At 45.0% G+C, this 18,416-nt stretch overlaps 1 protein-coding gene across 1 annotated transcript in view; it reads left to right on the top strand.

Moving 5' to 3' along the window:
* Positions 1-18,416, top strand: part of LOC144755305 (regulator of G-protein signaling 5-like) — a 281,940-nt gene that overhangs the window by 250,135 nt on the left and 13,389 nt on the right. Inside the window, exon 4 of the mRNA XM_078644104.1 lies at positions 11,008-11,174. Coding sequence (XP_078500230.1) covers positions 11,008-11,174 — 167 coding nt within the window. The remainder of the gene's footprint in view (positions 1-11,007; positions 11,175-18,416) is intronic.

Raw genomic sequence — 18,416 nt, 5'->3', positions numbered from 1 at the left:
CTTTTGGTAAGAAGAATGGGGTTATCACCTTGGTCTCTAAAAAGTCGGGCTTGTCTATAATCTCTTCTGAGTACGATACTGAGGGTCGATGGCTCTTAACTAAGTTGACTGATGGCAATGCTGATCTCTATGTTATGAATATTTACGCCCCGAACAAAGATGATCCGTCCTTTTGGAAGGCAGTTACCAAGAAATTGAATGATACACCTCACTCGGGTAATCTTATTGTTGGTGGGGATTTCAATTTACCAATGGATCCCATTCTAGATAGGAATTCAGCTTTTCAGTTTCGTCCTCCTAAATCACATAAACAACTAATTAATATGTGTTCTATATCTCATCTTGAGGATCCATGGCGTTTGCATAATCCCACTGGTAGTGATTTTTCTTTCTTTTCTTCCCCTCATTCTACCTTTTCACGTATTGATTATTTATTAGTACACTCCTCTTTGGTTTCTTCTTCTTCCTCGCCGCTTATCCACCCTATTCTGATTTCTGATCATGCTGCGGTTACTTTTACGTTGATGTCCTTTGTTCCTCAGACGAGACCTCGATCCTGGAGATTAAATACTGAAATTTTACAGAATGATTCCCAAATTTGTGAATTCTCCAATGGCATTGATACTTTTTTTCTTGAAAATGAAGGCTCAGTTTCTTCCCCAATTGTCCTTTGGGATTCGTTTAAGTGTACTTTCCGTGGTCAGGTTATTAAATGTATGTCGAAAAGGAATTCTGATATCAAAAAGGAACTTACCGACTTGGCAACTGAGATTAAAAATTTAGAAGCTCTCTTTCGACATTCTAAAGATAAATCCTGCCTTCAGTCAATTAAGCACTTAAAATATACTTATAACACCATAGTCACCAAGAGAGCTCATATTGGGGTCCAAGCTCAGAAATCCAAAAGGCTATTATTAAAAAACCGGCTGCTAAGCTTTTTGCGGCTACCTTAAAATTTCAGGAATCCTCTTATTACTCTTCTCGGATTTCTTCTATTACTGATCGCCTTTGGCACTAAAAAATTTCAGACTGAGGAAATTCTTGAGGTTTTTCGTGGTTTTTATAATACCCTATATACTCCTTCTAACCAATCCTCTTTTGAGCAATGCCAGGAGTTCTTAAAATCTGTCCCAATTAAAACTATCTCTGTAGAGGATAGTAGTTCTTTAAATGGGCCAATTACTTCTGATGAAATTGTTGCTGCAATCAAAGCCACTCATTCTGGGAAAGCTCCTGGACCTGATGGGTACCCTATTTTATTTTACAAAACCTTTCTTCCTTTGATTGTTCCCAAACTTCAATCTGTTTTCGATACCTTTATTAAGGATGGTTCTGTTTCTGGTTCTGCTGCTGATGCCACTATTGTAGTGATTCCGAAAGAGGGGAAAGATCACTCTGACCCCCAAAACTTCCGTCCTATTTTCCTTCTTAATATGGAAGCTAAGATCTTTGCTAAAATCTTGACTAAGCGTTTAGAATCCTTCATTCCTCAACTGGTACATCCATCTCAAACGGGTTTTGTAAAGGGGCGTCTCGTGCGAGATAATATCAGAACCTTTTGTCATATTCTCGGTTCAGCTAAATGCTCTAAGCTCCCGGACGCTGCTTTGGCTCTTGATGCAGAAAAGGCCTTCGATAAGGTGTCCTGGCCATTCCTTCGTGCTGTATTATGCGCACATAATCTTGGTGATTCATTTATTCATATGGTTATGTCCCTCTATTCACAACCCCGAGCCAACATAAGAGTAAATGGTGCCACGTCGTCTTTTTTTACCCTTCGCCAGGGCACTAGGCAGGGATGCCCTTTATCTCCTCTTTTGTTTTTATTATCCATTGATCCTCTCCTTAGATTAATTGACATGCATCCAGATATTAAGGGTTTTTCTTTTGGCCCTCATCGGATTAAAACTGCGGCTTACGCGGATGATGTCCTTATTTCTCTGATGATATTGCTTTGGCCATTCCTGCTATTTCTGATATCATCTCTCGTTTTTCAAAGGTTTCAGGATACACCTTAAATAAGGACAAGACCGAGATGTTCCCACTGAATGCTTATTGTTTCTCTTCGCATATGGGCTCTGCTGGCTTTAAATGGCAGTCTAAGCAATTGAAGTATTTGGGTATTTACTTTTGTTCCACCTTATATGATACAGTGGCTTATAATGAGAATCAGACTATGCTTAAAGTACGGCGTTTGCTAGACGCATGGTCTCCGAAACACATTTCATGGTGGGGGCGCCTTCAGACTCTTAAAATGATGATAACGCCGATTATTAATTTTGTCTCTTCCATGCTTCCGGTGAAGTTGTCTGCTTCCTTTTTTCATGACATTGATGTTATTACTTCTAGATTTTTATGGAATAATAAACGGGCTAGAATTGCTTATAAATTCTTACGAAAACCTTGTGATATGGGAGGTTGTAATTTTCCTGATTGGGAAAGATATCAAACTGCCTTTCTAGCTTCTCAAGGTGCTCTCTGGTTTACGTCCCCTCCTTCTCATATTCCTTCTTGGTTGCTAATAGAGCAGGAACTGGCCTTTCCTTTGCCGACTGCTTCTTTTTTTAACTACGTCCACCTTGTTCATTCCTTTTTCCCGCTCTAATATTCTAGATACTATTGCTGCGGTAAGAATTGTGGACAAGAGGATGGCGACTCCATTACACAAATCCAGATGGTCATCTATTTGGCGGAATTCTAAAATTAAACTTACTATATCTTCTTCTTTAATGTCTTATTGGGCGTCTAAAGGGAGTTCGCTTGTTCATCATCTCTATGATTTCAGTAATGCTCCATTACCATTTTCCACTTTAGCTCAACAGTTTTCTTTATCTAATTTAGATTTTTATACATTTCTCAAGATTAAAGTGGCATTGGCTAAGGTGCGCCTTCATCCTTCTTCCCCTACGATTAATCTCTTTCAATTATGGATCAGGACGGGCCATGTAGCCTCTAAAATTTATACATTTTTACAATCTACTTCCATACCTACCCATACTGTAGCTCAGCAGAAGTGGTTACATCATTTTAACCAGAGTATTACGGATCATATTTCTTCAGACACCTGGCAGATGATTGGTAAACTCTCTCTTCGTAATAAAATCGCTCCATCGTTAATGCAATCTAAATTTTTCTCCGTTAACCTTCTTCATTGGACTCCTATGCGCTTACACGCATTGAATCTCAAAGAGGACAACCTTTGCTGGAGTTGTGGTTTATTACCTGGCGATTTTCCTCATATGTTCTTTGCCTGTTCTCTCCTTCAACCTTTTTGGGATCTCATTCACAAACACCTTATGCTCATTTTTGGTATTCAGTTTCAATTATCCTTTCCATTAATCCTATTAGACCCTCTAGCCTCCCCAATTCCTCTTCCCTTAGAGCCCATGGACTTACAACTGTTAGACCTTTTATTGACTATTGCAGTTAAAGTAATTTTAATGGAATGGAAGTCATTTTCTTTAGTTTCCTATCATACCTGGTGGGCTTGGGTTTCCTTTTTACGTAGTGCTCACACATCGGTTGACCATGCCCATCTTTCTCCGTCTATTGCTAGTGGTGTTTGGACTACTCTGGATGCCTACATGGATTTATCTTCCAAAGGGCTGATTGCACAATATCCCTTTGATATATCTGGTTGAATGGTGTTTTATTTGTTGGGTTGGTCAGGTGGAAATCCTCCTCTCTCTCTCTTTTCTTGCTTTCTCTATCTTTCTCTTTCTCTTCCTATCTTCTCTCTTTTCTTCTCTTTCCTCTCTTTTTTCCCTTCCTTTCTTTTCCGTGGTACTCTAACTGATAGTGATACTCTTGATATTTCTTGCTGTTATATGATAAGTATTTTCATCATACTTAATTCATTTATTTATTTCTGGTGGGCTCTATTGGCTACGAATGTCTATTTTAAAGTACATGCTTGCCTACTATATTTTGACTGTTCTTTATAGTCTATCAATTGTATCACTGACATTTATATTGTGTACCTTCATTTACCTTTTTATAATAATAAAATTCTTTGAAATAAAAAATACTTGCTATTATGGTTTCCTAGTACTGGTTTAGATCACGTGATCTAGCACTATAATGCTTTTAAGAGGCGCAAATTCCTGCTGCATGCAGAACGTGTGCCAGGACAACTTAGTCTGATGGTCGTACCATTAACTGCATAAAACCAGATCAAGAGTTGTTTGCTCCGTTTATTTAGAATAGGTGAGAGTTTAACTGCACGCCCATAATAATATATAAATGACTTATATTTCATCAGCATCACATAATGCCAACGACTCCAGAGTATTCTGTCACTTTATTCGATGCAGGTCTGGTGTATCTCATTCACAGATTTACAATAGGGTCAGGGCCAGGATGTCACCCCCAGCAGTCTGATAGAGCCCTGGGTGCTCTCAGGCCCCTGTTAGACATGGCATTTTTGGCAATTTTATCCCGAGACTTTTTGCTTTTGAACCTCCTCCCACTTTGAAATACCACAGAGGCTAGAAAGCCCTGAAAGGCATGAGGCTTGGACCTCGTCACAGGCAGATGTAATTGGCGCCTGTGGTGGTTGCTGTCCGGATGACCAGCGGTGCCCCGTGGAGGGAGCGGGTGGGGGGTTGGGAGAGTCATAACCCGGGGGTGGACCTGGCCACACTACTGTGTTGGCTATAGTGGTACTGTCTGCCCATTGGATAAACAGCTGTGAGCAAACTAAGGTTGGGAGCAGCACAGATGGGATCCACAGGTGAGGAGAGGGGTTCACCTTGGGTTAGCTTAGTGGGCCCTGAGAGTATGGACAGAGGGACCCAACAGGGTTCAGAGAGGTGCAGAACTAGAATGTGCCCCTGCTGTAGTGGGCTCGGTCTATTCTCTATCGCCCCAAACAGAGAAGTCCATCAAAGGATTGGTTAGTCTACCCTGGCTTTGGTCTGGGAGGGGGTTGTGTTAGACCTGGCATTTTTGGCAGGTTTATCCATAGGCTTTTTGCTTTTTCTCCTCCTGTTTTGAACCCATTTGTGTTGGTTTTATGACTCTGGGAACTTTACCACTGCTAATCGGTGCTACTGCGCATATTCTCCCCATGTAAATGGTGTTATGGATGGAGTACCCTAATGTGCACAGGAGTGCACAGGGCCTGTAAATCAATTGCTACTAGTGGGCCTGCTGCACTGGTTAGTTCCATCCTTTCTCATTTGAGATATCATCAGTGTGATATTCATTTACGCCATTTAACATGTCATGAGTGATGTAATATATGAGATCATAAACAGTGCACGTTGAGGGTGCAAGTCATAGTTAGCTCAATAAACTATAACTGCTGAATTTCAGCGTTTTTTTAGTTTTTTTTAAATTTTGTTTCTATATTATTGCAATATCTAACTATTGATCTAACCTTTGGTTTTTCCACTGGAGTTCTAGTTTTTTCTAGACATAAGCTAGAATCTTATTACCATACCTAACTATAGCATCACTTTATCCTTTGTTTTTCAGTGAATTTCAGAGGTTTCTTCAAAGTAAAATAAGATCGTATTACTATATCTAAATATAGCATCACTTTAAGTTTGGGGTTTTTCAGTTAGGTTCTAGAGCACTTGGATCATATTCACTCAACTCCCTCACTAAGCATGAGTACTGGCCATGCACATTGTGGGGTTGTCCAACATCCTGCCACGCATGTTCTTTGGCCATGCGTGGCATGGGGTAGGGCACCCAACTTATCCTGAGTGCCAAACAACTGTCACACAAGGAATACGGTTGTGCACATCATGGGGTTGGCATGAGGACATGGCTAATTCACTGAGGCTTGCATAGTCTTGCAGAACCAGTCTCCAACGAGAGTCCCACAGTACCTCAAGGGGGGTCTTGCTTGGTCACATAGAAGTACCACAGGACCTGCAGCACCAAAATAAAAAAAATGTACTTTCTGACAGCCGGTTGGGTCTACTCTGGGTCCTTCTACGAGTGCCAGGGGTTTAATTTGGACCCTGTCCATTATGTTTTGTTTTTTAAAACAAGTTGAGTATACTGGGACTGAGTCTAATGGCGGCCACAAAGTTTTTCTTCATGTAGCGCCAGCCAATCAGATTGCTCGGTCCCATGAGACGGTACCGGTCTGGCAGGCCAAAATGACAGATGGGAAGAAAGTACTGTCAACAAGTCAGATTTTACCTACAACTGGTGAATTCCATTATTTCTTTGTGTTCTAAACATTCATTTTTAACTAATTTTACCAGTTAGCTATATCATTACTTAAACTTTAGTTTTTTCAGTGAATTTGTGGGGATTTTTTAATGTAATCTAAGATCTTATTACCATACCTAACTATAGCATCTCTTTATTTGTGTTTTTCACTTACTTTCCAGGGGTTTCTAATGTTAGAGAAAATAATATCATCAAAACCTGACTGCAACAGCTATTTCACCTTTGTTTTTCTTTGCGAATTTATAGTTTATTTAAAAACATATTCAACCAACACCTCCACTGTGTACAGCCTTCTTACATTTCCACTTGGGTTGCACAGATCGACCTGTGCTGGTGGCCAACCCACCTCAGCCTGCAATCCATGGTCAGCTTGGTGCTCCTGCCCCTTTCCCCTGTTGCTTGCCCTCTGTTCTCCATCTGCATAACCTGCTCACATCTTCTGCTCTCTGTGGCCAGTTTGTTGCTTCTACACTCTCCTGTCTATCCTCTGTTCTCTGTCTGCTTGCCTCTACAGCTTTTGCCTATCCTTCATTTTCAGGTAAGGTAGTTGTTCCTGCCACCCTGCCCACTGCCTCAGTTATGTGTGTTTGTGTGCTTCTGCCCCTGCTATCTGTGGTCAACTGTGCTACCCCACCTTTGCTGAATCTATGCCCCAATTCTCTCCCTCTTGTGCTTCAAGATCCATTGTACTGCCACTGCCCATCTACCTGGCCTGTGGGGTCTCTTGTTCTCCATTGCCCTGCCTGCACACACTGCTCCCCCCCCCCCCACCCTGTGTTGTCCTAGTCCATGCCCCCATCCTTTCCATTTCCACAATGTTATAATGAACAACAAAAGCATTCACTAGAACAGTTAAAATCCTTTTTATGAAATGAAAACTGTAAAACCTAAGCATTTCCTTTGCAAATGACCTAAACGACGTTCTTTTTCTCATAGGAATTTTTCTTAGTGCTCTAGATCAGTGGTTCCCAAACTTTCGACTCCTGCGGACCCCCATTGAGTCACCACTGGAAGCCGGGGACCCCCAAGCAATTTGAAGGATTTAAAATTCAAACAATAAAACAGTAATTAAAAAAAAATAAACACCTGTGTGCACACAAAACAAATACTCGAATTAGTAAGTATTTTAGGGGCATATTTACAAGCCCCTATCACCATGAGAACGTCACTTTTTGTGACGTTCCCGTAACGATAGGGGATTTGCTTTATTTGCAAGGAAGCGTTAAGCCACTTAACATGGCTTAACACTGGCTTGTAAATAACACCCCCTTTCCCCCAATGCTTAGCGTGAAAGAGGTGGGCAGTGGGTGTTGCGGTGGGCGTTCCACCGCAACACCCATTGATTTTGACACAGCCCCCTTTTAACAAGGCCAGCGTAATTGGGAGGTAGCGCCAAAATTAAGATCAGGGAAAAAACCTGGTCTTAACTTGGCGAAACAAGGAGAAATGCTTTAATTCTCCTTGTTTTTGCGAAACGCCATCAATTGTTTATGTTCAGGAAGGTGACCCTTCCTGCACACAAACAACCTTTTTAAAATATGACATTTTGTAACTTCCATGTGTACTGCATTAAGCAGCACATATAGAAGTGACAAAATGGCATTTCAAAATTGTTTATGTGCAGGAAGGGGGACCTTACTGTACATAAACAATCTACCCGTGTACTATGGTGCAAGGGTGCCTGCGTTGGTGCCACAAAGTTAAGTTTAGCGCAAGCGCAGTGGAAACACAGGGCTGCATCATATTCTTGTAAATATAGGTGCAGCCCTGCGTTTCTGAAATGGCGGAGTGTGTCGTTAAGCCAAGGAGGCTAACAACTCTCTCTGCCACTTCTGTTGTATTTTATATTGAAAGAATTTGGAAAAAATTAAGAAAATTATTGGGAAGGTTGACTAACTTTTAAATGGTTGGGTTTATTTCGCAGTACGAGGCTCCTGCAAAGGGGACTACAAGGTGTAGAATTCACGTCATTCATACTGGTAGGCATTTTTAAATAGTGGAAAAGCACAAACTCAGGATTCAGAACATAACACACTGGGTAGCAATACAATACAATAAAATGTATTTCCACCCAAATAAACCTTTTTAGCAGTATCAGGATAATGAAAGACTGACAAAAACGTGTCACTAACTCATACCTTGCAGTTTGCAAGCAGCTCTTTGATAACAGTTTATAGGTCACTGTGCTAGATTACAATTGCCACTTATGAACTGCACAGTACCAAAATAATCTGTTTTTTTAAATGCATTATACATGTTTTTTCAGTAGGCATATTAACCCCGGTGCTACATTAGATAATTCAAAGCTGCCACTGGACAAACCTCTCATCTCTCTCCAGCAGGTACATAAATCACTGGTGTTATCTTGACACTTTTATTGTTGTTTAAAAACTGGTAATTATACAAGATACTTTCATGTGCTTTTAAAACTGTTGCCTGCGGACCCCCTGGGAATGTTTCACGGACCCCTGGGGGTCTGGGGACCACAGTTTGGGAAACACTGCTCTAGATAGTTAAAATGAGAGTGCATCCAATTGAACACTCGAATATTTGTTCAAAACTTTACTTAAGCATTTTACACAATTCTATCATTGAACTGTATTTAGGCTCCATATGGGGCTAGTTGTGCAATGTTGGGGCTCTTTCTTCCTCAAGTGGCCATCTTGGGAGACTTTTTTGTTATCAAGCTCTGTGTTGTAATCTACTTTCAGATATAATGCTTCCTCCCCATTGTTGTTCTCTGCCTTACTGCTCAGCTAGTAGTGAAGTCATAGGAATGCTAGTAGTAAAGTCGTAGGAATGCTGGGAGTGTTTGTGCTTGTCAAGGGTCAGTTGATGTGAATGGGCTGAACAGCAAGGATGCTGCTCACGGTGGGGCAATACTTGGAACATATCATCATCATGTAGCCTGTGAATGAAGATATAACTTGAAGAATAAACATACAGCCTTTTTTACATGCGCTGACTATGTGTCATACTCTTTATTTACTGCAGTATCCTCTGAAGGAGATGCTTTCAGTTTTAACATTTTTATTCCATCAAGACAGTGACCAGTGACTTTTATCATAAACACAGACTGTTAAGCATTCTAGTTGCTTACTAGAGCACTGTAATAAAGCTGCTGCTGGTCACCAGGGAGTTAACTGTATACAGCTGGATTTGAAAGTACATATTTCAGCCCGTATATCAAAAGGTTTTACTGAAATAGATGAACATGTCCTACGAGGATAGAAGATATATAGCGATTCAGCAACCACAGGCGTTTTCGAAATGCCTGTGGTTGCTGAATCGCTATTGGTGTGCTGTTGTAGCCGTTAATTGACACGGACAACTTTTGATTCGAAGAGCTTTCCTCCATTGGTGTTGGATTGCTGACTTGAACTAATTAATACTGATTTCAAGAACTCTGCAGATCTCTGCGGCGACATATTTCCACCCATTAGCTATATGAATTTAGCAATTCCATCTCCATCACATCCTTTTAAGGGGCTTCCTCTACAATATACAATTGTCCTGATGATGGTCTTATAGACAACTGCAACAAAGACCGAAACGTCGACCTCGTCATCATCTCCAAAGCAATTTATGTTCTTGAGAGTAACTCTTGTACATTGATGGACTTAGTTATTCATTTGTATTTATAGGAGCTGATGTCTTGTTATGAACTGATTTGCTGATTCATTTAAATACCTGTTCGTGACATCTTTGCTTACAATTAACCATTTGTTGTATCCCCTTTAATTGATTTCTGACATATAAAATACAATATATTTTCATATAAACAGGATCTTCCGTGTGCTTCTTCTGTCCCTATCATTGTGATTAATATCAATATATATTATGGTTATCCTATGGATACATTGGAGTTAGATTGTTGACAACGAACTCTAAGATTCACGCTAGAACATCAACTGAATTAGTGTGCAAATAAAATCCCTTGTAGACAATCCGTACCCTATACTGTATTACCAGTACGGCAGCCAGAGTGTTTTGGGACTGCCACAACTGCCAGGCATCCGTGATCCATGGTGCTGGCACAGCGGTCTGGGGAAACAATATGCATCGCGTTGCCGCTGCGGCGCGGTTTGCATATCAAAAGTTTTCCCACTGGCCATGACAAGGTTTGCGAAGGGGTATCTGCCCATGTGCACGGAGAGGCATGCAGGGAGGCACATGTTGTACCCCCCTGTCTGCATTGCACCCCCTTTCCTGCACAGTCCATGCCATGCAGAAATGGCCCTAGGTGCTCCCATTGTGCCACACTGCCCACCCACCAGACAACGAGGAAACTCGTAATGTGCGGGCAGGAGATGGGTGACTCTGGCGGTCTGGGAGCAGGGCGCTGGCATGGCCACCAACTCCCAGACCACCAAAGTTGTAATCATGCCGCTTATTCTCTATCAGAGACCAAAGTTTCCTTTGGGAATTAACAATAGAAAACAATGTTTTCGGACTCTTCATTTTCTTGGCTTCCACTTTCGGTATTGATGCAAAACTTTCTATTATGGAGATGTAGTGCATATTTTTGTTAAAGTTTTGTGCAGATTTGACAAACGACGCCTAAGTTACTGGTAAAACAAAAAACGCTATTGCTATGGACATGCATATATATATGAAGGTAGGTCTAGTGTAAAAATATTAATCTACATTTACCTATTTATGCTTACCTTGATCATATTGTGGTAGTCGATACTTTTGCTACAGTATTTTTGTACACAACACAACTTGCTTGTTATGCTTGGCCAGGTGAACCACATTAAGTGGCTCTATAAAAAGTATTTCACCAGTATTTAACAGAATACATGTGCTTCTTTTCAGATGGGCTTACAGCTTTCAGAAGCTTTCTTAAGTCTGAGTTCAGCGAGGAGAATGTGGAGTTCTGGGTTGCTTGCGAAGACTACAAGAAGACCAAGTCTCCAGCCAAAATGGCCCTGAAGGCGCAGAAAATTTATGAGGAATACATTCAAACGGAGGCCCCAAGAGAGGTTAGCGCAATATTTTGCTTTGAGATTGCACAGTTTTATTTATTGTTATTCACTCAGAATTTTACAGAGTAGGAATAGCTATTAGAAAATTCCGTTCCATTTGTACCAGTGTGACGGTTTTGCATTTTTTTAAAATAGCAATTTCCTATTAGGAAATCACTATTTTGGAAATGTTAAACCAAGGATGGCTATGGGAATAAGGACATCGCAATGCACTCCAAAAATAGTGGTGCACATGTAGAGCACACATATACTGTAGGGGAATGTGTGTGCTCTATTGCACTCTAAAAAGAACATTTGGGTCGATGGTGATTGTGTTTCTGAAATCTTCATTTTTCATTCAGCTGGGGCCGGTGGCTCAGTGGACTAATGCACCCATTGTAGGGGTCTGTGTTCGATCTCATTGTCACAGGTTCAAATCCTGGCAGGTCCACTCAGCCTTTCATCCATCTGAGGTCGATAAAATGAGTACCGTTGGGTACCAATGAACATCTGTTATTCAGCGCCAAGAGACCTCTGGGTGAATGTGCGCTTTACAAATACACATGTTTTTTTAGGAACTGCTTTGTACATGTGCTAAGAAATCACACATAGGAAAACCCTATTTGCGATTTCCTATTCAGCGAACCACAAAATGCAATTTCAACTAGGTAGAAATTGCATTTTACGATTCCCTAAAGACCTTTGTATATAGGAAAAGGCTGTTTTGCATTTTCTAACTAGCCAAAATTGCAATTCGATCTGTTAAGAAATGCAAAAAGCCGTTGTACATTTGGCCCACACAGTATTTCTTATGAGGCTGACTCAGCTTTTAGAATTACAGCCTGACAAATACCAAGACTCCTTAGCTTTGATTCCACCTCATGCCTCTTTCTTCTACCACTTAATACATTATGACTCTTTTTCTTACTCTTTTGCACCTTTTTTTTCACCCCTGCCCTCCCCCTTTGTTACTGTTTCCCTATCATTGTTTTCCATCTTCAGCACTGGCAGCGCTGATGGAGCAGGGCCTACAGCCTGTGCCTCATTTGTTCTGAGCAAGGTGCTTTTGCTCTGAAGTTGGGCTGACGTATGTGAATGCGCGTCACAGCCTCAGAGAAAGCAACCGTGCGCCTACGATCATATCCAGTGCCAGAAAACCTCCCCGTTCTCCCTTTGCTTCCGCTCCCTCATCCAATGAACTTCACCAATTGGCAAAGGGGGCAAGAGTAAGGGACAAGGGAGACTTTAATGTGGGCGCCATCACAACCTTAAAGAGGTTGATGGACATGCGCTCATTCCATTTCCATGAACGTCTTTAAGGTTGTGTTTGTTCCTGAGTCCAAGGGAGCAGCAGAGGACTGAAGTTCGATGGAGCAGTGTGTAGTGTCCTGCTAGGACACAGTCTAGTTGTTTCATGTGTAACCCTACACTAAACACCCACCCACCACAGATGTCACTGGGTCAGGTGACGCTGTTAATAATAGCACCGAGCGCACGTGCTTGAGGCCAGATCTGCTATCCCCTAACTGGTGTCCTGTGTCTCATTCCTTCCACCATGTGGGCCTAGGGCCCCAACACTACATTGGCGACGAGGTCGGTAGTGAGGCCCACGCGTGCCTCTGCCAAACATCCCGGAAAAAGGGGGAGAGAGCTGCCCGCCTGCAGGGCACCCCCTGTAGCAGGGCGCAAAGCGCCGGAAAGCCGGTGGGCACGTCTGAGCCCCACAGCCTGCAGCGACCGGGAGGCCCACCGCACCAGCCTTCAAGGACGAGCCGACCGGAGCCTACCCGCGTCGCCCGCCACCATCCAGCACCACCAGGGAGGAGCGGACCGCCCAGTGCCCACCCGCGACGGCCGCGTGGCAGAGACCCCCACCGGAGAGATGCACCGGCCGGGCGGAGCCCACCCGCCACGACCGCAGCCCAGGACCTGGCCCGTCGGCCGAAGGTGATCCGGGAGCGGGAGGTGACTCCCCCGGAAGACTGTGCACCAAAGCGGAGCCCACCCGCTATAAACATAAACTGTGCCCCCAAACTGTGCGAGGGGTGCCCGCCATTGTCCCTGCATCAAAGCAAGACTCGCGGAGCCCACCCGCGGCCTGCCTGCAGCGTCCCCGCCGCGCAGCGTGTGAGAAAGGTGGCGGCGGGGTGAAGAGAAATGCCTGCAGCGTGTGAAGTGCTGCGAGGCGCTGTAGGCCGACAGCGGAGCCTACCCGCGTGGCCATGGTGCCCAACAACATACATTAAATAAAGCAGCGCCAGCGGAGCCCACCCGCGGCCTGCCGGAGTCATCCCCCACGCAGCGTGTCCAAAGGAGCTGCCGCGGGCAAGGAAAGGAAAAGCGAAAGCCCCTTCCATCTGTACAACACAGCGGAGCCCACCCCCATTAAAGCGCCGACACCCTGTCCCCGCACCGCAGGAGAGAGTGCAGCGGTAGCAGCAAGGGGAGAGGAAAAGTGAACATCCAGAGTGAACAGCTGAGCCCGCCCGCGAGATAGCGCCGAATCCATCCGCCCCCTCATGCCTCCCCGCAGCCGGTGACTTTGTATGGCTGCTGCGAGGGGCAGAGAGTGAAGAAAAGGACCGGATGTAGCCAGCGCCGCAAAAAATATGGCCCCCTGCCCGCGTGAGGACTGCGTGAGGCAGGCAGGGAGGGCGAAGCAAATGCGGACGATTATCGCTGCTGGCGCAGAGCAAAATGCCTTCACCTCAGGGTCCCCAGCAGAAGTGCAGGAATACCGGTAAGCAGCCAGCGTTGTGTGAAACTGAACATGACACAGGCTCCACCTAAATAGGCACAGTTCTCAAGTGGTGCCTACAGACTCCAGGTGAAAATAAAAGGCAACATACACTTACCTCTGGTCAGCAGAGACTCCGGCCCCCCTCCTGTCCTGCACACTCCATGGCAAAAGCAGGTCCTACAAGCAGCAACAGCAGGACAAACACCAGGAAAGAACGTCACCAAGAGAAAGAAGCTGCTGCAGAAGGAACTCCGCACAACAGGACAGCACAGCACTGTGCAGCAACGCGCAAGGAGTTCCACGCACCAGACAGCACCAGTGCAATCCTGCAACAACACAAAGAGAAACTGAGCAAACCGTGTGCAGCAACACTGCCACGCTCAAACGAGGCCACGTCAATACGCAACCTCCTGAGGACAAAAGGGAGACCGCGCAGGAACGCGCCAGAAGCACAGAACTGTACCACAAAGCGCAAGAACGCGACAGGAGTGCCAGAACTCCACACCCGCACGCCAGGACCGCGCAGCACTGCGCCGGAACGTGCCAGGAGCGCCAGAGTGACGCTGCAAAGCGACACGCCAACGCCACGGGACAGAGTACAAAAGTCCCCAAGGGAGACAGCGATGTCTCACAGCAACCAGAACGCCATCGTCAGCACGCATGGCGGCATGCACCAGGAGCGGTGACGCAACCCTCCTCCGCGCAGACAAAGCGCGCCAACGCCAAAATGCCGTGACGGTGAATAGCGACCACAAAGTAAATAGCACAGCATGACAACTCATGCCCAAGATGAAAACCGACCACCCAGTCTGGTCACCAAGGAAAGAAAAGCAGCAACAGAGAAGATCGCGACAACTGGTCCAGTCAGAGAAGAGAAGAGCACCATGCTGGAGAGCTATGCCCAAACCAGAAAGAAACAGGTGGAGTGCACGCCGCCTGGGGAAGACTGGTCGGGAAGGCCAACGACAGCAAGAGGACCAGACCACGTCGCAAGAAGGAACATGGAAAGGAAGGGCGCGACGCCATAAAGAAAAGGAAGAAGGGACAGGAAGATACGACGACAGGTCTAGTCACCAAGCCAAATGAAGACAGTGTCCTACCACATGGACAAGACCAAGGAGACGACATGTAGAGGGCCCGCTACATGGAGAAACCTGGTTAGCATGAGTAAGCAGGAAAGAAGACCGGACCGCGTCGAGGAAGTGAACGAAGAGGAAGAATGGAGTAACACAACAACACTCCACAGAGGAGGAGAGAGAACCACAGCACACAGGAACATCGGTGCTGTCCAAGGAGCATCGCAACAGTCAGCACATAGGAACATCGGTGCTGGCCAAGGAACATCGCAACATCCGTGTGGATCCCAGTAATCCCTACAACCTGCATTCGAGGAGACCAACCACTGAAGAACTGCATGGGTGCCCCGTGAACCTGAAGCTTGCCGAAGCAGAGCATACCCGAGCACTAGACAATCCACCCTTGTGGACTACACAAGACTCGACTGTGGCCATGTCCGAAGTTCCGCAGCGACCCGCACAGCCCACGCGATCATGTGGCAGTCCAGGAGACAAGGGCCTCGGCCGCATGTCCTGTGAGAGAGGAATCCGGATGGGAGAGGTGCAGCAGCGGCAGCTCCACGACAGGCAACAGGAAGCATGAAGGCCCCAGGTAAACACCTGGCACCGAGAAACGGTCTGTTGAAGACACTGAACCCATGTCCTAACGGCAAGACCATCCTGGCGGATGACATCAACACCCCCGAGGACATCATGAGAGACTTGGCGGTGAGTCTGTTGGCAGTTCGGCAGCGACGCCTTTGCGTGGCTCATGCGAAGCCCGCACGGCCCACCCGGTCCCATCGTGTCCGGCAAGAGGGTCCTCCCAGCGTCTCTAGTGAGAGAAGAGTCCAAGCAGGAGAGGCCAGTCTTCGAGGCTCCAGTGAGAGAGGAGTCTGGCAAGAAAGGCAAGTCGGAAGTTACTTGGCCTGACGGAGATGTGAAGGCATCAAGATCAGCAAATCCAAAGAAAGACCTCTCGTGCCATAGTCGTCTCCTACAACCAACAAGCGTTGTCATCCACTGGACTAGGAACACCTGTGAGACCCTCAAGGGTCACACCCATTCTGCTCCCAATGCTCCAAGTGACGAACACTGTATATAAGCGTCCACACAGCAAGACAAGGATGATCTGAAGTACACCGCCGAGGTGAAGCTCATCTGACTGACTTTGTAGTCCTGGAACTTTCAACATTCTCCCAGCTGATTGCCTGAAGAAGATCTGTTGGGGCTATCAAATGTTATTGTTCTGTTTTCTTGCAGGTTGGACATTAGTTTTTCCTTTCATTAAAGTTTGGGAGGAATGTAGTGTCCTGCTAGGACACAGTCTAGTTGTTTCATGTGTAACCCTACACTAAACACCCACCCACCACAGACGTCACTGGGTCAGGTGACGCTGTTAATAAAAGCACCCGAGCGCACGTGCTCGAGGCCAGATCTGCTATCCCCTAACTGGTGTCCTGTGTCTCATTCCTTCCACCATGTGGGCCTAGGGCCCCAACACTACACAGTGCAGCAAGGTGAGGCGTCTAGTTTTGTGATGCCTCTCTAGGGTTGCCACCTTCCCTAAATAAAAATACCGCCCATTCCCTCACATTTTATTTTTTTCTGCAAAGCCCAGGACATTGCCTGTGGGTGTGACACGGCCAAAGACAACTATGATGGTTGTCTAGGAGGGAAGCATGAGAGGTTTGTTTTGCTGAAGCAACTGACATCCTGTATAATTTGTGTGGCATACATTGTGATTGTAACATCCTGGGTGATATAAGCAGTCTGCATATGATTGAAAGTTTTATATCTACTGGTTGCTGCTTCTCATGGGAGGCTATAGTCCATTAGGAAGATTTGGAGTTGAAGGCATTCGTGAGCAGGTCAGACATGTTTGGACTGCCAAATTTGGACAGCGTTCAGGCAGGTTAGTGTCTACAGGTGGGAGACGGTGCTTCACCTGACCACAACTAGATTGGTGTTCCTTACCTCCATTTTCTGGTTCCAGGAACCCTGAGACAACATTTCCTGGCTGGAAAATCCAGCTCGAAAAATCAGAAGGTACTTGTGCAGGGTCTTTAGACACAAACAAAGCTTAGGCCTGAGTGAAACCCTCCTAAGGCATGTGGGGTCACATGGATGGCTCCCTCAGACTGACACCAGCCTCCCCTGCCCCTGAAACCCATGCCACTCTCTCAGAATAGAAACTCCGACTCATGTTTTCAACATGGATAACTCAGAGTGCAACTGGTATTTCATCCACCCGATGCATACCCGCTCCCTCTTCCTCCAATGTCGGTAGGCGGCCCTGCCAGTAGCATCTTTTACTGCTAACTGGGGGAAGCAGAAACGAGGATCTGACCATTGTTTCTACTGTAAAGCTGTGCAAGAAAAGGAATGTGACTTGCTGTTTTTCTGCCCACTCTATGCTAATCTTAGAAACAAATTTTAATCTTGTTTTTACATATTGCTTATGCATTTTTTTTTATGATGACAGTGAAGTCTCGAACTATCAAATAAACGAAACGAGAGTGGTACTGTCAGCTGACCAATACTTAATTTAAGCCAGTGGTTGCAGGTGAGGACCACCTGCACACATTTTTGGGGGACAACACTTATTTCCCTAATCAGACCCTGAGCAAGTGAGACAAAAACATAAAATCAGGAAAGAAGAAGGAAGTAAAACGGTGTAAAAAGAGTGACAAAGAAACAAAGTAGGACTGAAAACAAATCTTCGAAAATTGAGATAAAGAGTCGGGGAGTGTATGGTCATTGATGTAAGAGACATAGGGGCATATTACCAACAACTAGCGATAATTTTTGTCTCTAACTTGTTTAGAGACAAAAATTATCGCCGCACATCGGCGATTTTTATCGCAGATAAACCTTGCTATTAGCAAGGTTTATCGCAAATGCGATAAAAAACGGCCGCAATGCATGAATATCGCTGAAAAGTCAGAGATATTCATGCATTATCGAGCAAATGCTCTTAGCCATGTTATCCACCTCCCATTGGATAACATGGTGAGGAACTGCTCAGGGCAGGTGTTAGATTTTGGAGATATTCGCGCTTAGCGCGAATATCTCCAAAAGTTGGTAATAGGAGATAGCGATGTTAGCGACTGTTTCCAGTCGCTAACATCTTGGCACGCCCACTTTGCATGTCATTAGTGATAAATATCACTGACATGCAAAGTGGGGCCCAAGATGGTCGCTATCTCCTATTAGCTGTCACTAACTGGTGTTAGCGACAGCTTGGTAATAGGAGATAATTTTATCTCCGCTTTCTTGGCTTTTAAAGCCAAAAAAGCGGAGATAAACCCCCTTGATAATATACCCCATAGGGTGGAATCAAGGCTATGCAGCTTTGGTATTTGTCACACCCGATATTAGCCAGAGCTTCTACGGGCTTTTTAGAGAACCTTTGGATCCTGGAAATTACTCGTTTACAAATTTAGCATTGGAGCTGGTGCACAA

Source organism: Lissotriton helveticus, chromosome 1_1 (genome assembly GCF_964261635.1).
Source record: "Lissotriton helveticus chromosome 1_1, aLisHel1.1, whole genome shotgun sequence".
NCBI classification, from domain to species: domain Eukaryota; kingdom Metazoa; phylum Chordata; class Amphibia; order Caudata; family Salamandridae; genus Lissotriton; species Lissotriton helveticus.
The sequence above is the reverse complement of the archived record's forward strand: the minus strand, read 5'-3'. Positions and strand labels throughout refer to the sequence as shown.